The 16,107-nt window shown below is 43.6% G+C and overlaps 1 protein-coding gene across 1 annotated transcript in view; it reads left to right on the forward strand.

Moving 5' to 3' along the window:
• MYO1H (myosin IH) overlaps positions 1-15,655 on the forward strand; it is a 49,587-nt gene extending 33,932 nt beyond the window's left edge. Inside the window, exons 20-31 of the mRNA XM_074200932.1 lie at positions 1,491-1,567; positions 3,370-3,438; positions 3,957-4,041; positions 5,203-5,362; positions 6,237-6,320; positions 7,781-7,874; positions 8,320-8,375; positions 9,789-9,924; positions 11,405-11,475; positions 12,772-12,869; positions 13,766-13,865; positions 14,845-15,655. Of these exons, the coding sequence (XP_074057033.1) occupies positions 1,491-1,567; positions 3,370-3,438; positions 3,957-4,041; positions 5,203-5,362; positions 6,237-6,320; positions 7,781-7,874; positions 8,320-8,375; positions 9,789-9,924; positions 11,405-11,475; positions 12,772-12,869; positions 13,766-13,865; positions 14,845-14,868 (1,054 nt within the window). The 3' untranslated portion in view covers positions 14,869-15,655. The remainder of the gene's footprint in view (positions 1-1,490; positions 1,568-3,369; positions 3,439-3,956; positions 4,042-5,202; positions 5,363-6,236; positions 6,321-7,780; positions 7,875-8,319; positions 8,376-9,788; positions 9,925-11,404; positions 11,476-12,771; positions 12,870-13,765; positions 13,866-14,844) is intronic.
• The last annotated feature ends 452 nt before the right edge of the window (positions 15,656-16,107 follow it).

Below are 16,107 nucleotides of genomic sequence, written 5' to 3' on the forward strand. Positions count from 1 at the left end.
TAATAAGGAATGGTTCTCTGGGAGGAGAGAAAGGGAGGGATGAGGGAGAATGTAGGTGATTTAAAAGCAAGATATCTATAAAGAACTATTTTTTTAAATGGGAAAGTGATCAAATAACTTGCCTAAAATCAACCTCTCTGTCTCACCTGTTATTTGAATCTCTCTCCATGTCTCTCTCTCTCTCTTCCTCCCTCTGCTTTCATCGTTCTCACCACTCTTTTTATCTGTCTCCCTCCATCTTTCTCCATTTTCCCATCTCTCAGTGTTTCAATTTTCTCCATCTCTCCCTCCACCTCTTATTCTCATTTTCTGCATTTGTTCTTATCTCCATCTCCACTACTTTCTATATTTCTTGATCTCTCTCACTCTCTCTCCATCCCTTTCCATATCTTCCTCTCATTTTTTGTCTCTATCTCTATCTCTTTCTGTCTCTTTCTCTCCGATATACATACTCATCATAATGAGAGGAAATACCAAGTGGTAGATACCAAGCCAGTGATGGAATCCAAATGCCCTGGTGTCACTCGAATGACTTGTATTAACTTCTTAGAGGCCGAGGCAAACTCTCTAAGACTAAATTACAGGATGTGCCACTCTACCTTGGTGGAAGGAATCTCTGACACTGATGAAATGATAAGTCTAGACTTCATTTATTAAACATGTACAGTCTCAGGATATTCAGTGTAATCATGTGAATTTGACTTTAAACATTATAATTTAGCTGTAATTAGCTGTTGTTACTCATTCAGGTGCTCATCTTCTTTCTATTTATTGGACTGCTTATTTGGGTCTCCATGCCTAAGTCTTTCCCTTTTCCATTGTAGGCTTCTCCACCCCTGCTACCAAAGAGACTTTCCTTAAGCATAAATTTGAACATGTCCCTCCCTTGCTCAATAAATGTCAGTATCTCCCCCATTTTCTCGAGGGTCAAATACAGAAGCCTCTAGAGATCTAACCTCATTATTCCCTTTCACAAACTCTGCCAAACTGGACCAGTCCTTTGACCCCTTTGGGTTTCAGTATCTTTATTTCTAAAACAAGTAGAAGACTTTGGACCCCCAGAGTTGTTATGGGGGTCAAAAGAGAGACTATTTGTAAAATGCCTTGCTGAACGTTCGTTCCCTTCCTCTGCTCTCTGTCTCACTGTTCCTCATCTAATCCCCCATCTCCCACTCCCCTTTGTTTAGCCTAGATCCCCTTTCTTTGGAATGTTCTCTCACCTCCCCTTCACCTCTCAGAATCCAAAGTCCCTTCAGAGTACAACTCAGATGAAACCTTTTCAAACCCCCACCCCATTGGTACTAGTGTTCTGCCCCTAAAAAAGTGATCGCTAGATATATACTCCACATTAATTCCCCCTATAGAAGGTAAGCTCCTAAGGGCAGGAACTGTTTTATCTTTAGTGCTGGAACAGCACTTGAGACACATAGGTGAATATTCAACGTTTTTGGATTGAAAAGTATGAAACAGTCCTTTATTTTTCTTCCTAGAACCAAGATATTCATTCGTTTCCCCAGAACTCTTTTTGCCACTGAAGATGCTTTCGAATTTAGCAAACATCAGCTAGGTATGTTTTTTCTTCCTTTTCTGTGTGAACCCATGTAGAATAGCCAGTATAAATGAACAAAGAGTTTCCTTTGTGGAGTCACACAGAGAGTGAATCATAAACATAGCCCTGGCACCGGAAACCAGACCTGGGAAGGAAGACAACCAGCCCTGTGAGAGCTCTGGTTTTGTGTTAGAGTTCATGCCAGTCTAAGGCAGCAAGAGTTTATTAAGTTCCTATTCTGCACACTGTGATGAGCAAACACCCAGGGGCTACTGATTCATTTTTTGAATGTTTGGAGCTTTTGAGGGTGCAAAACTCTGCCCAACTTAGGTGAGAATTAATCAGGGTCCTCCCTCCCCAGTTATGCCATGTAGTAGTAGTAGTAGTGGTGGTGGTGGTAGTAGGAATGGTAATAGTAGTAGTAGCAATGGTGCTGGTGCTGGTGGTGGTAGTGGTAGTAGTAGGAGTAGGAGTGTTGATGGTAGTGGTAGTAGTAATAGTAGTGATGGCAGTGGTAATAATGGTGGTAGTAGTAGTGATTGGTGGTTCTGGTAGTAGAAATGGTAATAATAGTAGTAGCAGTGGTAATAGTAGTAGTGGTGGTGGTGGTAGTGGTGGTAATGGTGGGAGTGGTTGATGATGGTGGTAATAGGAATGGTAATAGTAGTAGTGGTGGTGGTGGTGGTGGTGGTGGTTGTGGTGCTGATGGTAGATGGCAGGATGAAGAACCTCGGATTGCCCTAGGTAAGAATTCCAGCTCTTTCTTATCCTCGCTGTGACTTTGGGTCAATGACTTTAGCTGATCTGTTTGTTAAATGCACGAGTTGAATTGGTTCAGACCTAGGAAATCTGAGCACATTTTGGCCGCCCTCCTCTTGTGTAAAGGCTGATATAACTTTGACTCTTAATGGTCATGAGGTTGTCTAATGGTCAGAGACCCAGACTTTGAAATCTGGAAGACTTAAATTCAAGTGCATCCTCAGATACTAGTTGGGTGAGCCTGAGCAAGACATTTAACTCCATGAGCCTCAGTTTCCTCATCTGTTTAAAGAAACAACTATTTCACATGGTTATTGTGCAGATCAGATAATCTGTGCAAACCTCGAAGTACCATATAAATGCTAGCTGTTATTATTGATGTCTGATTCACGGATTTGGAGCTGAGGTCATGCAGCTAACATCATTCAAAGCTAAATCAGATTAGGCAGGCGTAAGGCAGAGGAGAGCAGAAATATTTGAAAGATGTTTCTCCTTTGAAATCTCTATGGATGTTTTTAGCAGACTGTGTCATTATTATTCCTAGAAGGGAGATTTACTAAATTTAGAAAAGATGGTTGTCTTTGGGAAAAAAGTAGCCTCTTTTGATTTCCTGTGCTACCAGATTATGAAGGAGAGTTAAAGGGAATCTTTATTGGGGCTGGAGGGGGAAGAGTCAACATCCATCCATTCGTCCCATCCATCCCTCCATCATCTATCTATCTACTTATCTATGCATTCATCTATCCATCCATCCATCCATCTCATATCTACATGATCAAATACCCTCATGTATGAATTTGTCTAAATATGTGTTTTTACAGCAAGAAGCTGGTGATATTTTTGCTTGTGTTTTTACAACTAAACAATGTATAGGTTCACCTCCATCAATGATCACCTCCCAATCTTGACTCTTCAGTGAGTTTGGGGTGGGATTCATAGAAAGTCATGATTCCTTTGATGCACAGTCTTGGTGATTTCTCTCTGGGAGTGGGGGGGGGCAGAGAAAAACACAATGAACCCAAATGAAACCCATTTCCCTGAAACTCTTGTTTTATTTTTAGTTGCAAAAATCCAAGGTACATACAAAGGCTGTGTAGAGAGGAGGGCATACCTGAAAAAGAGACAAGCAGGTAAGAAGCAAGCATTAGGGCCCCATCTGTGCCTTAAATGGGGTGAGGGGGTAGCATTTGAGGTGGAAAGAGGAAAGTAGGAGCTGCTAGATGGCACAGTGGATAGAGCACCAGCCCTGGAGTCAGGAGGACCTGAGGAACCAGGTTCAAATTTGACCTCAGACACTTAATATATACTTAGCTATGTGCCCTTGGGCAAGTCACTTAACCCCATTGCTTTGCTCTGGGACAAAATCCAAGTTTGTCACTGTAACCTTGGGCACATTCCTCTAGGCTTTGGTTTCATAACTTATAAAATTGGAACAAAAGACTCAAATTAAGGATTTTGTAACTATAAAATGTTCAGGGAATGTCAGCCATTGTTATAAGCTGATGGTCCCTTAACCTCAGGTGGATGCTCCAACTTCAGTTAGGATGAATGAAGTCATTTTTGGAATAGACTTCACATGGTCAATATCATTTTATTGCTCTGTTCAAAGCATTATTTAATGCCTAATGCCAGCGATCAATTCTTTCAGCCATTACACTTGAAGCCTACTGGAGAGGTGCCCTGGCTCGAAAGGAGATTAAAAGGAGAAAGTGGGCTGTTCAGATCATCAGAAAGTAGGTTCTCCTGTGGAACCCAGGGACCCACCCTTTACATTCAGGGAGTGGGGGAGGGACTATGTCTATTAATTAATTAATTCAATAAACATTTATTAAGTTCCTACTGTCAACCATTTGAAATGTCAAGGGGGCAGCTAGGTGGTGTAGTGGATAGAGCAACGGCCCTGGAGTCAGGAGTACCTGAGTTCAAATGCGGCCTCAGGCACTTAGTAATTACCTAGCTGTGTGGCCTTGGGCAAGCCATTTAACCCCATTGCCTTGCAAAAACTTTAAAAAAAAAAAAGAAATGTTAAGATATTGTATATACAAAAATAGAAAGCCATCAGTCTTTGTCCTCAAGAAGCTTACATTCTAGTGGGGAGAAACAATGTGTGCATAGAAAATTCAGTACAAAATGTCATTTTGTTTCTCATTTGGCTTTCTGCTTGGGAAGGTAGAGACAACATCAGAGCAGAGTGAAAGGCAGATCACTGAAGTTCAAGAACTACATGGGTGTGGCTTTGGGCAAGCTTTCTGAGCCTTTTAGAACTCAAGTTTCTTCATTTGTGAAGTATTTGTAAATGTTTTTAAATTTCAAATTTTAAAAAATTTATAAATATTTGCGATTTATACAGCATATTGCTTGTGACCCTTCTGAACCTATTTCTTCATTGTCAAATAATTCTCAAAGTGGCATTGCCTATTTCCAAAGTTGTTGGGTGGAAAGCAATTTAGAAACCAAAAAAGCAATCATAGGAGTGAGTTTTTATTAATAATGCTTTAAAAAATTCATTTATCTTTTTATTTATTTTATTAATAATATTTATTTTAAATAATCATTTTTAATAGTAATGGTGAAACCTTTAGATTGAAGTCTTATCTGCTTTGACATCATCACAGTTTTCATGCAAATTAGTTTTCTTGACCTAGGGGTTGAGACATCCATCTCTCTCTCTGTTTCTCTCTCTCTGTCTCTGTCTCTCTGTCTGTCTGTCTGTCTGTCTCTCTCTCCCTCTTCCCTTTCTTCGCCCTCCCCCTTTTTGTCTCTTCCTCCCTCTGTCTTTCACTCCGTCTCTCTGTCTCTGTCTGTCTATTGGATATCAAAATGCACAGAGAGAACCCAGGCCCCCTTGGCAAAGGCCTAGGTCAGAGTGGCTCATGACCCAATTTCTTGTTTAGGTTCATAAGAGGGTTCATCAATCGAAATAAGACTCTTTGTTCAGAAAATGAAGACTACATTATCTTTGTGAGGAAGAATTACATCTTGAACCTGAGAAACCATGTTCCCAAAAACGTGTTGGACAAGAGCTGGTTGAAGCCTCCATCCATCTTGGAAAATGTATGTGCTGAGCCTGCCAAGGGGTGATGATGTGATATGTGCTGAGCTTGCCAAGGGGTGATGATGTGAGGGGGGCTCAGCCTACCTTCTTGGAAGGCTACACAACTCCATAGCAAGCCTAGGATTAGCAAGGGATTCAAACACATCTTCCTTAAGGGAACTAGGTGAATGGGGCCCTGCCTCAACCCCCTTCTTGGTCCAGTCATCAAGACTGATAGAATGAGATCAATGGCTCAGGGCAGCCAATAGCTTTTCCTTTTAGCTGTAAGAGGAGGACATTTCAGTTCAATAAACACCGACTGTGCGCGTCACAGAAATTGTTAAGAACACAGGGCTTTCTGCTCTAGTGGAGCTCCTGGTCAGTGGCTGGTGGTTGTTTCTCATTGTTCCTCCTCCAAGAAGACCAATGACATCATGAGCGTGACCCCCAACCCAAATAGCCGATGAGCCAGTCTTTGTGAATGAGCACTGAGGAGGAAAGTTTTTACTGAACACATGTGATGGGGGGAGGACCCCCATCTGCCTTGGGTTTTAGAGGATGGGAAGGGCTAAGTACTCTACAAATATTATTTCACAGCCCTAGGAGGGAAATGCTATTGTTTTTCCCATTTTGGGGATTGGGAAAACTAAGGAAGACAGAGGTGAAATGACTGACCCAGGCTCTCACAGCTAGCGAAATTTGAGCTCAGGTCTGTCTTGACTTCAGACCCAGGGCTCTAATCGATGGCCCACCCAGCTGCCTCTGGTAGAGTCATGAGCCTTGGGGTGGGAAGATGCAATGAACTGAGTCTGGACTAAGAGGAAGCTTCCACCTGGGTTGGGTGGACTGGAGATGCAGTGTTTGGGTATTGGGGGGGGCTCTTCTTTCACATAGACTTCCGAGATGCTGAAGAGAATCTGCATGAGGAACCTGGTGCGCCAGTATTGCCGTAAGGTGACAGCTGAGAGGAAAGCTCAGGTACAGGCCTTCCCCTTCCCCCTGCCCCTCCCTCCTGTGTCATCTGAGGACAGGTGAGCAGCCTCCACTGCGGGAGCTGCTGGTTTTCCAGTTAACATGGGGCCAGAGGACCCTTCTTGAGGCTTTACATTTGGAAGGCCAGAATTTAAGGTGCTACAGAAAATAAACTTTAAAGGTGGTGGGGGGAAGAAAAGAGGGACCATGGGGGAAAGCATCAGGACCCCAGCTCTCCCCCAATAGCTTCTGGCTTGGACTTTGGGGGAGCGGGTCTGAGCTAGCTGAGTTTCCTACCTGGGATCCATGGGTAAATTTCAGGGAGGCCATGAACTTGGATGGGGAAAAAATAAGTCTTTATTTGTCACTAAGCTGTAATCTAGATTTAGCAATTCTGCCCATTATTTAAAAACATTCTTCTGAGGAGTCCGTAGGCTGTGCCAGACTTACTCCCAAAGGGGTCCATGAATCTAAATTAAGGATCCTGCTCTACATGGAGACCACAGAGTCTTAATGCATGGGGATGACTTTCCTTGGAAATGGAATTGGAGCAGCTAGGTGGCGCAGTGGATAGAGCACTGACCCTGGAGTCAGGAGGACCTGAGTTCAAATCCAGCCTCAGATATGTAATAATTACCTAGCTGTGTGGCCCTGGGCAAGTCACTTAACCCCATTGTCTTAAATAAATAACATTTAAAAAAAAGGAAATGGAACATGATGAAAGGGATTCAGATGACCAGTCCAGAGAGCCTTGGGTTTGAATCCAGCCTCCTCTGACATTTATCAGCTAAGGAACCCTGAGCCACTTTGCTGTCCTGAGTTTCCAGCTTCCCCATCTGTAAAATGGGGACAATGCTTCCATCTAATAAAGGGAATTGTGAGGAAAGCACCATGGGAAACATTACTATCCACAAGTAAGCTGGGGTGGGGGCCACATTGGCATCCCCAAGCCAAGTACAAAGGCTCTGCTTAGAGTTCAAAGCCTCCATCATCCAGCCCCCTCCTGCCTTTTGTGCACTTTGCTCCCCAACCGGGATCTCGGGCCACCAGTCTTCCTCCATCTCTCAACTCTGGGCATTCTCTCTGGCCATCTCCCAGGTTTCTGACCACTTCCCTCCCAGCTTCCTTTACCTCCCTTCCCCCTTGAGGAAGCCTTCCCATCCACTCTTCATCCTAGCACCTTCCCTCTGGTAATCATTTTCTCCTTATCCAGTCTGCTTTGTTTGAATGTTGTCTCCCCCCATTAGGTTTCCAAAGCCTTAACCAAAATCATCCCACTTCTGGAAGGTAGGTCCTAATCTTAGACCCATTTTATGGAGGAAGAAACCGAGGCAGTGAACAGTGAAATCTCTTGCCCAAAATCCCACAGCTAAGAAGGACCTAAGACACGATTGAAAAAACTTAATCCCACCAAGTTTAATGCTGCCCAAGAATGGTAGAAAACCATTTTGATTGTCTATCACCAGATGCAGCAAAAGGTGGTTACAAGTGACCTGTTCCGAGGGAAGAAGGCCGGCTACACAGAGAGCTTAAACCAGCCCTTTGCTGAGAGCCGCATAGGTGAGTCTGGGATCAAAGTGTTTTTGTCTGGATTCTGGTCCCTGAGGCAGAGGATTGGGATGTCGTGAGCATTCAGTGACCACTTCCCTCAACCAAGCTTTTGGAGACCAGGTCACTCAGTTCTGTGAAGGATTTTTTTTTTTTTTGACTCATGGAAGACATTGAACTAAACAGCTGTCCCCAAGAAGCCACACTCTAATAATAAACCATTTTTGGTCACCAGTATTGGGTTTTTGTTTTTTTTTACCCCTAAAAATATTCAGCGACTATTTCTAGTCCGTGTTGTTCCACCCTGGCTTCTATTAGCTGACAGCTCACATATCCCATTTGTAACTATTAGGGGAATTAAAAACCAGGCATCAGAGGGCATTTCTGAGGGCTGATGGTCCTGCCAAGATGGGGCTGCTCATTGAAGTTTCATTCACTGCTCTGGTTTTCTTTTTAGATGAGGCTGACATTAATCCCAAAGTCCTGCTGCTAATTGGCAATGAGAAAATCCAGGTGAGGAGGAAGAAGAGCCTGTGGTGGAAAGAACGGTCTCCTAAGAGGCCAGAGACCTGGATTCTAATCCTGACTCTGCCCTGATGAAGTCTTCAGGGCCATCATGATTCCTCTAAAAATGAGCTCTCTGTATTGATTTCACGAAATATCTCCCAGTTGTATTTTATAATATTTTTTACATTTATTTTTAAAATGTTGAGTTCCAAATTCTCTCCCTTCCCTGCCCATTGAGAAGGCAAACCATATATCTCTTATACATGGGAAGTCGTGCAAGCCACATCTTGGGCCGAATTTTGAAGGAAGAGGCGGAGGGAGGCCAGGAGAGGGACAGGAATGGGAGCAGTCATTGCAAAGACAGAGACAGGCACAGCAAGAAGACCGGTTGTCTGGCCCGGAGCATCTGCAAAAGAGATTAATTGGAAAAAGTGCAGTAGCCTGTTGGCCCTTCTCCTCGACTTCGGTCTGTCTCACTCCAGTCTCAGCTGCCATATTGACCTTCTTAAAGCACAGCTCTGACCGTGTCCCCACCCCCTTAATCAGCACCCTCTTACTTCCCCATTACCTGGCTCCCCCCTACCTTTCTAGTCCCCTTCTCCCATCTACAATCCCTTCCCCCTATTTTGTACTCTAGTGACACTGGCACCCATCACTCCCAGCTCCTCACCCCAGGCATGTTCCTGCCATTCCTCCTCATCTGCCATCTCCTCGTTTCCCTGGCTTCCTTCCACTTTCCATGAGAAGTGTTTCCTAATCCTTCCTGATTCAGCCTGTATATATCCTGTCTGTATGTTGGCACGTTGTCTTCTCCACTAGATTGGGAGCTCCTTGAGGTTAATCTTCTACTTTCTTTGTGTTTCTAGGACTAAGAATAGTACTGATATACAGTAGGTGCTCAATAAATGCTTGCTGACCGGCAAGATGGTGGGTTAGCACTAGATTATTAATTGTTATGAAGGGTTTTCAATGCCACAGAAAGACCATGTGTTTGATCCTTGTTTTCTTGGAAAGCTTCAAGATTTGGGTCCTTTGAGGAAAAAGGACATTGGGTTGTGAAATTAAGGATTAAAAAAAATCTTAGTTTTTAATGGAGAATTCTTAGACTTAGGGGTATACTCTTTTTATATTTTTTTGAATTATTCTCTTCTTTTTTAAAAAGTTATCTTTTAAACAAAATTACAGGGCTGCCTATGTGTACAGGTGCCATCAAATGACTTTTTATGCTGTTTTAACATTTTTGTTCATTAGAGTTACTGGTCGATTATCTGGAGTTCCAGAGATCTGGGTTCTAGCTCTGGCTTCATCCCCATCTCATTGGGACCTTGGCTTTCTTGCTTCCTGCAAACCCTTATGTCATAGGCCATCTCGAAGGCTTCCTTCCATCTCTAACTTTCTGGGTCCCTCCCCTCTCCTCAGTATGGCACACCAGTGGTGAAATACGACAGGAATGGATTCAAAGCCCGGCAGAGGCAACTCATCCTTACCCGGAGAGCACTGTACGTGGTGGAACTGGCTAAAATTAAGCAGAGGATAGAATATGAAGCTCTAAAAGGTAAAGCCGGGGTGGGCAAGGGAAGAGGAAGACCCTCAAGGGAAGGCTGCCAATCACCTCATTGATGAGCACAGCCACTAACCCCAAAGCCCAACTCCCACTACTCACTCTAGCCAGAGAACTTTTAGGACAAGAGGATATGTGGATGATGCACACACCGCCCTCCCCCTGAAACCGCCCATCTTTATAATCTCGTAAGATGCTATTGATTGTCACACAGTGCCAGGCCTACTACGATAGGTCCTATTTTTTTTTTTTTTAGTTTTTGCAAGGCAATGGGGTTAAGTGACTTGCCCAAGGCCACATAGCTAGGTCATTATTAAGTGACTGAGGCCGGATTTGAACCCAGGTCCTCCTGACTCCAGGGCTGGTGCTCTATCTACTGCACCACCTAGCCACCCTTATGACAGGTTCTTAATCAACACTTGCTGACTTGATTTGATTTTTGCTGAGTTAAATCACTAGCAAAATTAATCCTGGTTGGGCTTCTTACTAAAACCAGGGTCCTTCATCTGGGTTCTGGGGAGTTTTTTTGAACATTTTGATAACTATTTCCAAACAATTTTCTTTAGAATTTTCCTTTAAATTCCAATAAAAAAAAGCATTTAGTCACTCAATAAACATTAAGTGCCTTCCATGTGATAAAGGATAGCTAAATGGTACAGATAAATAAAGTGCTGTCCCTGAAGTCAGGAGGACCTGAGACACAAGCCATGTGACCTTGGGCAGGTCACTTAACCCTGACTGCCTTGCATCCAGGACCACCTCCAGTCATCCTGATCCCCATCTGGTCACTGGACCCAGATGGCTGTGGAGGAGAAAATGAGGCTGGGTCTTAACACAGCCCCCCCACACACACACACACTCAAATTCAATTTATGTGCTTGTCATGGCATCACCTCCCTGATGCCATGGTCTTTGTTGAGAACAAACATTATTCTTATCTATGTGCTAAGCACATTTAAAAACATTATGGGAAGGGGTTTAGAGGCCTTACCATAGACTCTTCTGTAATGCAAAAAAAGCTAAGAACCCAGGTCTAGAAACAAACCTCTAGTCTAGTTGAGGCAGTGGTGGGGTTTCATCGAAAGCTGGTATTCCCAGTGGTGTAGTGAAAATACCAATGGTTGGGGTGAGGTCTGTGTCTTGAGTCTGGACCTCACCACAAGGCAATGAGCATTTTTTTTTACTTTTTTTGCAAGGCAATGGGGTTAAGTGACTTGTCCAAAGTCACACAGCCAGGTAATTATTAAGTGTCTGAGGCTGGATTTGAACTCAGGTCCTCCTGACTCCAGGGCCAGTGCTTTATCCATTGCACCACCAGGCTGCCCCTCAATGAGCATTTCATAAGGGCTCACTAGGCATGTTCCACTTTCCCCATCTACCTCTCAGCAGGGTGTGAACGAGCTGTAATGAGCTATTAGCCAGGTGAAAGTTATTGTTAGCAATGGGGAGATTTAATTTTGGGGTTTGTCCAAAGGTGTTTCCACCAGCAATCTGAACGATGGACTCTTTGTCATTCACGTGTCACCAGAGGACAGCAAACAGAAGGTCAGAACCTGCCTATAATTTCTAAGTTATGAATACTTGAACAAAATTGTTTTGGTCATGGAGCTGGCATTCTATAGTTCTGGTGGGTAAGTCTGCAAAAACATTTTTTAAAAAGGATGGAAAATGGAAAGGAAATTCAATCAACCACTTGTCCAAATGCAGACAGACACTGTCCATCTTAACATAACCAGGGGAGGGTTGCTCTCCAGGGTGAGGGTGAGGCGAGGGAAGGAAGAGGGCTATATGAAGAAAGAAGAATAAAGGAAAAAATTATTTTTTCTATAAATTATATTAGTATGGACCCAAAAAAATATCAAGGTGGACAGAATGACTTTACCATCAGTAATTTTCTTGCTTCTTTGCTGGAATTCAATTAATATTTATGAAGCATGTATTGGCCTCATGCTAAGCACTGGGGATTTTGTTGTTATTCATTTGTGTCCTGTTCTGTGACCCCGTTTGGGGTTTTCTTGGCAAAGATATTGGAGTGGTTTGCCATTTCCTTTTCTAGCTCATTTGACAAATGAGGAAACTGAGGCAAACAAGGTGAAGTGACTTGCCTGGGGGGGTCCCATAGCTAGGATATGTTTGAAGCTGGATTTGAACTCGGGGCTTCCTGATTCGAGGCCTGGCGCCCTATGAACCCTGGTGCCACCTAGCTGCCTAAGCACTGAGGGTATACAAAGAAGAAAAAGAAAGATAGTCTCTGCCCTCAAGGAGGTTATCATCCAAGGAGAAGCTTAGAGTGATGTTTGGGGGAAAAAGCCCCACAAAATTAGAAATCTCAGAGTAAACTTTAATATTCAAAAATTTTTAAAAATGTTTTGTTTGATGCTTTGTGGTCTGTAATTTGTTTGGTGTGAACACTAGCCTATCATTGGAGATTTTTACAGACAGGAGAGAGTGGGGCAAGGGTCTCTGCACTGGGAGGGGGCAAGGTTGCCCAGTGGCTAGATCAATGGCTCTGTCTCTAGGAAGATGGGAATTCAAATGTGACCCCTCTCACTTAAGAGCTGGGTCCCTGTGCAAGTCTCTTAAGCTCTGCCTTGGTTTCCCCATCTGAAAAAGAAGATAATGGCACCTACCTGAAAAGGTCAAATGAGATAATTTGTAAAATACTTTGGAAACTAAAGCCCTATATCAACTATTATTGTTATTATTAGGAATGCTGGGTATGGGAACCCACTTCAGGTACCTTCCACTTGTGGTTTAGAATTCGAATGAAATGCTTCACAGACAGGACTCCGTTGTCAGACAATACAGATTTTGAGATGTTCCCCTCATTCTTCATTTTAGGGTGATATAATTTTACTATGTGAACATATCTTTGAAACAATGACTAAACTCTTTATGGTGGTGAAGAAAACGGACCTAATCCAGGTTGTTGAAGGAAGGTAGGCCCTTCTCCTCTGCCCACTGACTCTTCCCTATGAAAGGAACTCACTCAAAATGTTGGCCTGTTCAAGGGTCCAAGTTAGGATCTACAGGGTAGACCCACCATGGGTAGATTTTCAGGGCTGCTGCTTCAGCCTCAAGCTGCTCTTGAAAGTTCCCCAGCCTGTGCAGATAGGAACATGGTGGAGACCAGTCACCCCCCTCCTGCTATGACCCCATGGCTTTGGAGTGGGGGGTGTACTAAATGGTGGATCCCCATTAAAGGATGAGAACCATGGAAGAACTCAAGGCCTAACTCTATCAAGTCCTGAGTTTATCTCCTTACTAAAAGATATTCCAGCTGATGCTTCCATTGTATGGAAAGCTTGTATTCTTGGTGGAAAATTTTTTGTTCTTTTAATCATCAGCCTGGCCTTAAGTAGGAAGTAATGCATACTTTATCATGCCTTGGTTTGTGGTTCTCACTATATAATGCCTTCATTTAAATTTCACCAGATATTCTATAGTAAAAGTTATTTGAATAACACAGCCCCCCCCCCAAACAAAATTCCTGGGATGATGTCAAGATTGGGCTGAGAAAATTTGGGTACCTCTTCAGACTGACTAGCATCCCATCCTTTTTTTATGTCTGACTGAGGAGGATCATGGTTGCCGTCATCATGGCCCAGGCACCACATGAAAGCATCGGAAACCAGATATGCTCCTTGATGAATCCCTTTTGAATTGTTCCTGGACCACTTATCCCTTTGTTTACATAATTAGGGAATTCTTACTGAATTAATTTTGATCTATTTTATTTATTTTTGATAAGTTATATAAATCACGGGGGGGGGGGTAAAGGTGGAAGCAGGAAAGCAGGAGATGATAGATATGTAAAATATGCCTTTGTTTATAGTTTACAATTTTACATCAGTTCGGGAAAAGAAGGCACCATAATTTTCAGTACCGGACAGGAAGAACAGATCTATAAAGACAAAGATGGACAATTAACAGTGGTGAGTGGTGATGTCTGGGGGAGGTGAATAGGCATTTGGAGGCGGACCAGGAATAGAAACTCAGTTGTTTGGAGTTGTCTGGGCTCTTGGTGTGAAAGTGCTACTTACCCAAGGAACCCTGGGCATGGGCATCTGCTTCCTCATTGGTCCAAAGGGATGCCTGCACCATCTACCTCCTAAGGCTGATAGAGGAGATAGAGTGACTGGTTTGAAAAGATCAGTGGCTATTCGATTAGATGGCATTAGTATCTGGGGGAGGGAGGAGTAGGGGGGATGACGTTGGCAGTAGGCTTCCACAGGCATCTCAGCATGATGTTCTAGATTGTCAAGAATTATGGGATGAGCCTATTTTTTGAACAAAGTAAAGAAATGGTTTTTGTTGTTTTGTTTTTTAGATTTTTCAAGGCAATGGGGTTAAGTGGCTTGCCCAAGGCCACACAGCTAGGTAATTAAGTGTCTGAGGTCGGATTTGAACCCGGGTACTCCTGACTCCAGGGCTGGTGCTCTATTCACTGCGCCACCTGGCCACCCCAAAATAAAGAAATGAATAGGAACCAATCATGCCTGTGTTACAGGAGGCAAAGGGGAGTTTAAAGAGCCCTGGTCTTGGCTTGGATGGTTACTCAACAGGTGACTTTGGGCAAGTCTCTTGACCTCTCAACTTCATTGTCTTCATCTGCAAAATGGAAAAATACACTCACTTCCTAAACCTTCAGAAGGTTGTGGAAAAGTCCCTATTTAGTTGGTAGATAGATGAGCACCAAGCAAAGACCATGGTAGAGACATGGTAGCCATAGCAGACCTGGGAGGATAATCGCCTCTACCTGGATATCTAAGGTGGGTTAGCAAGGGTAATGGCTTGGCACATCATGCTCATGAATGACTAGGTTCATTAACTCTCTTCTACCAGGTCAGGGACAAGAGGCGTGGACATGTCCCCCCATCCCCACCCCGACACTAAAACTCACTTCTCCTGTAGGTGTCAGTCCAGATGAAATCCTGATATGGGTGACGTCCAAAGCCATCATCTTGGCTCTTAAAGGGAACAATGAGCATGAAGGTTCCAGTTCAACAAATGAGTTCCAACCTCACACGAGAATGTGGCCGTTATTGAGGAGCACTGCGTTTTCAACTTTTCATCTATCTTAACAGGGGACTGTCATGTTAGAGGTAGACCCCATCCACTCTAGTTAGTCTTTTCAAATGTCAAGTTTTGTTTGAACCCACACCACTAAGCTTCTTGAATGTTCTTAGAGTGTCTACCGCTTGCCTGGCTTTCACCTCCATTCAAGTAAATCTTAAGAGTCTAAAGACTTGCTCTCTTGGTGACTCCTTCCCAGGGGTACTGCCCTCTTTTGTCCCCCAAGAAAGTGGCCTTCCAGCCGACCAGGATGAATGAAGAGGATGATGATATGTTACCTGGGCAACATGGAAGCACAATGGGGTGGCTGTTTAGGAAGAATCTAAATACATCCACAGTCTGACAGATTACTGAGCAAAAGCAATTTTACAGAGCTGCCAAGATTACACTTCAGATTTTCAATAAATGTGGCTTAGAACATTTCAGGAATGGCTTGAGAAGCTGTGTCCCATGGTGCCAGCTGGTGTAGACCATGCCATCTGAAGGCAGAGTCACAAGGCCCTGCCCCCTTCAGATTGTGGAGTCTCCAGAGAACATGGTATGGCAGCTGGTGACACCTTTTGCTCTTTACGGCGAGGTTTTAACCCAAGACTTCAATCCACATTACACGGGGAAGAGCAACGACAGCTGGCATGCATTGCCAATGTCTTGGAGATGTTAGAAAGCAGGCCTGGAAGCCTGGTTCCAAAGGGCCTGAGAATACCCAGAAAACAGGGATGTAGAAGCTGGGTGTAGAAGTCCTTTATGTCATTTTATTTATAGATACCTGTGTGTGAGTCTGTCTGTATGGATAGACAAATGCTTGTAACTTTTAAACATTGAATATTTCTAAAAACCCGACAAAAACAAAATACAAGCATCTTGCACAGAGCTTTAAGGTTAGGATAGACATCTGACTGGTGCTGAAGGGATAGAAGTGTGTACGTCCAACAGGAAGGATTCTCCTACTGCCACTCTATGGGACTGGCTTGTGCTCTTTGCCCCCTTCACAGCCATGGTCTGTGATGTGCCCATGGGTCAGACATTATCCCTGGATATTTTGGGTTTCAGGAAATGACAAGTTTCTTTGAAGGATTCAGAAATAGGTTTTAGAAGAGACTG

This window comes from Macrotis lagotis, chromosome X (genome assembly GCF_037893015.1).
Source record: "Macrotis lagotis isolate mMagLag1 chromosome X, bilby.v1.9.chrom.fasta, whole genome shotgun sequence".
NCBI classification, from domain to species: Eukaryota; Metazoa; Chordata; class Mammalia; order Peramelemorphia; family Peramelidae; genus Macrotis; species Macrotis lagotis.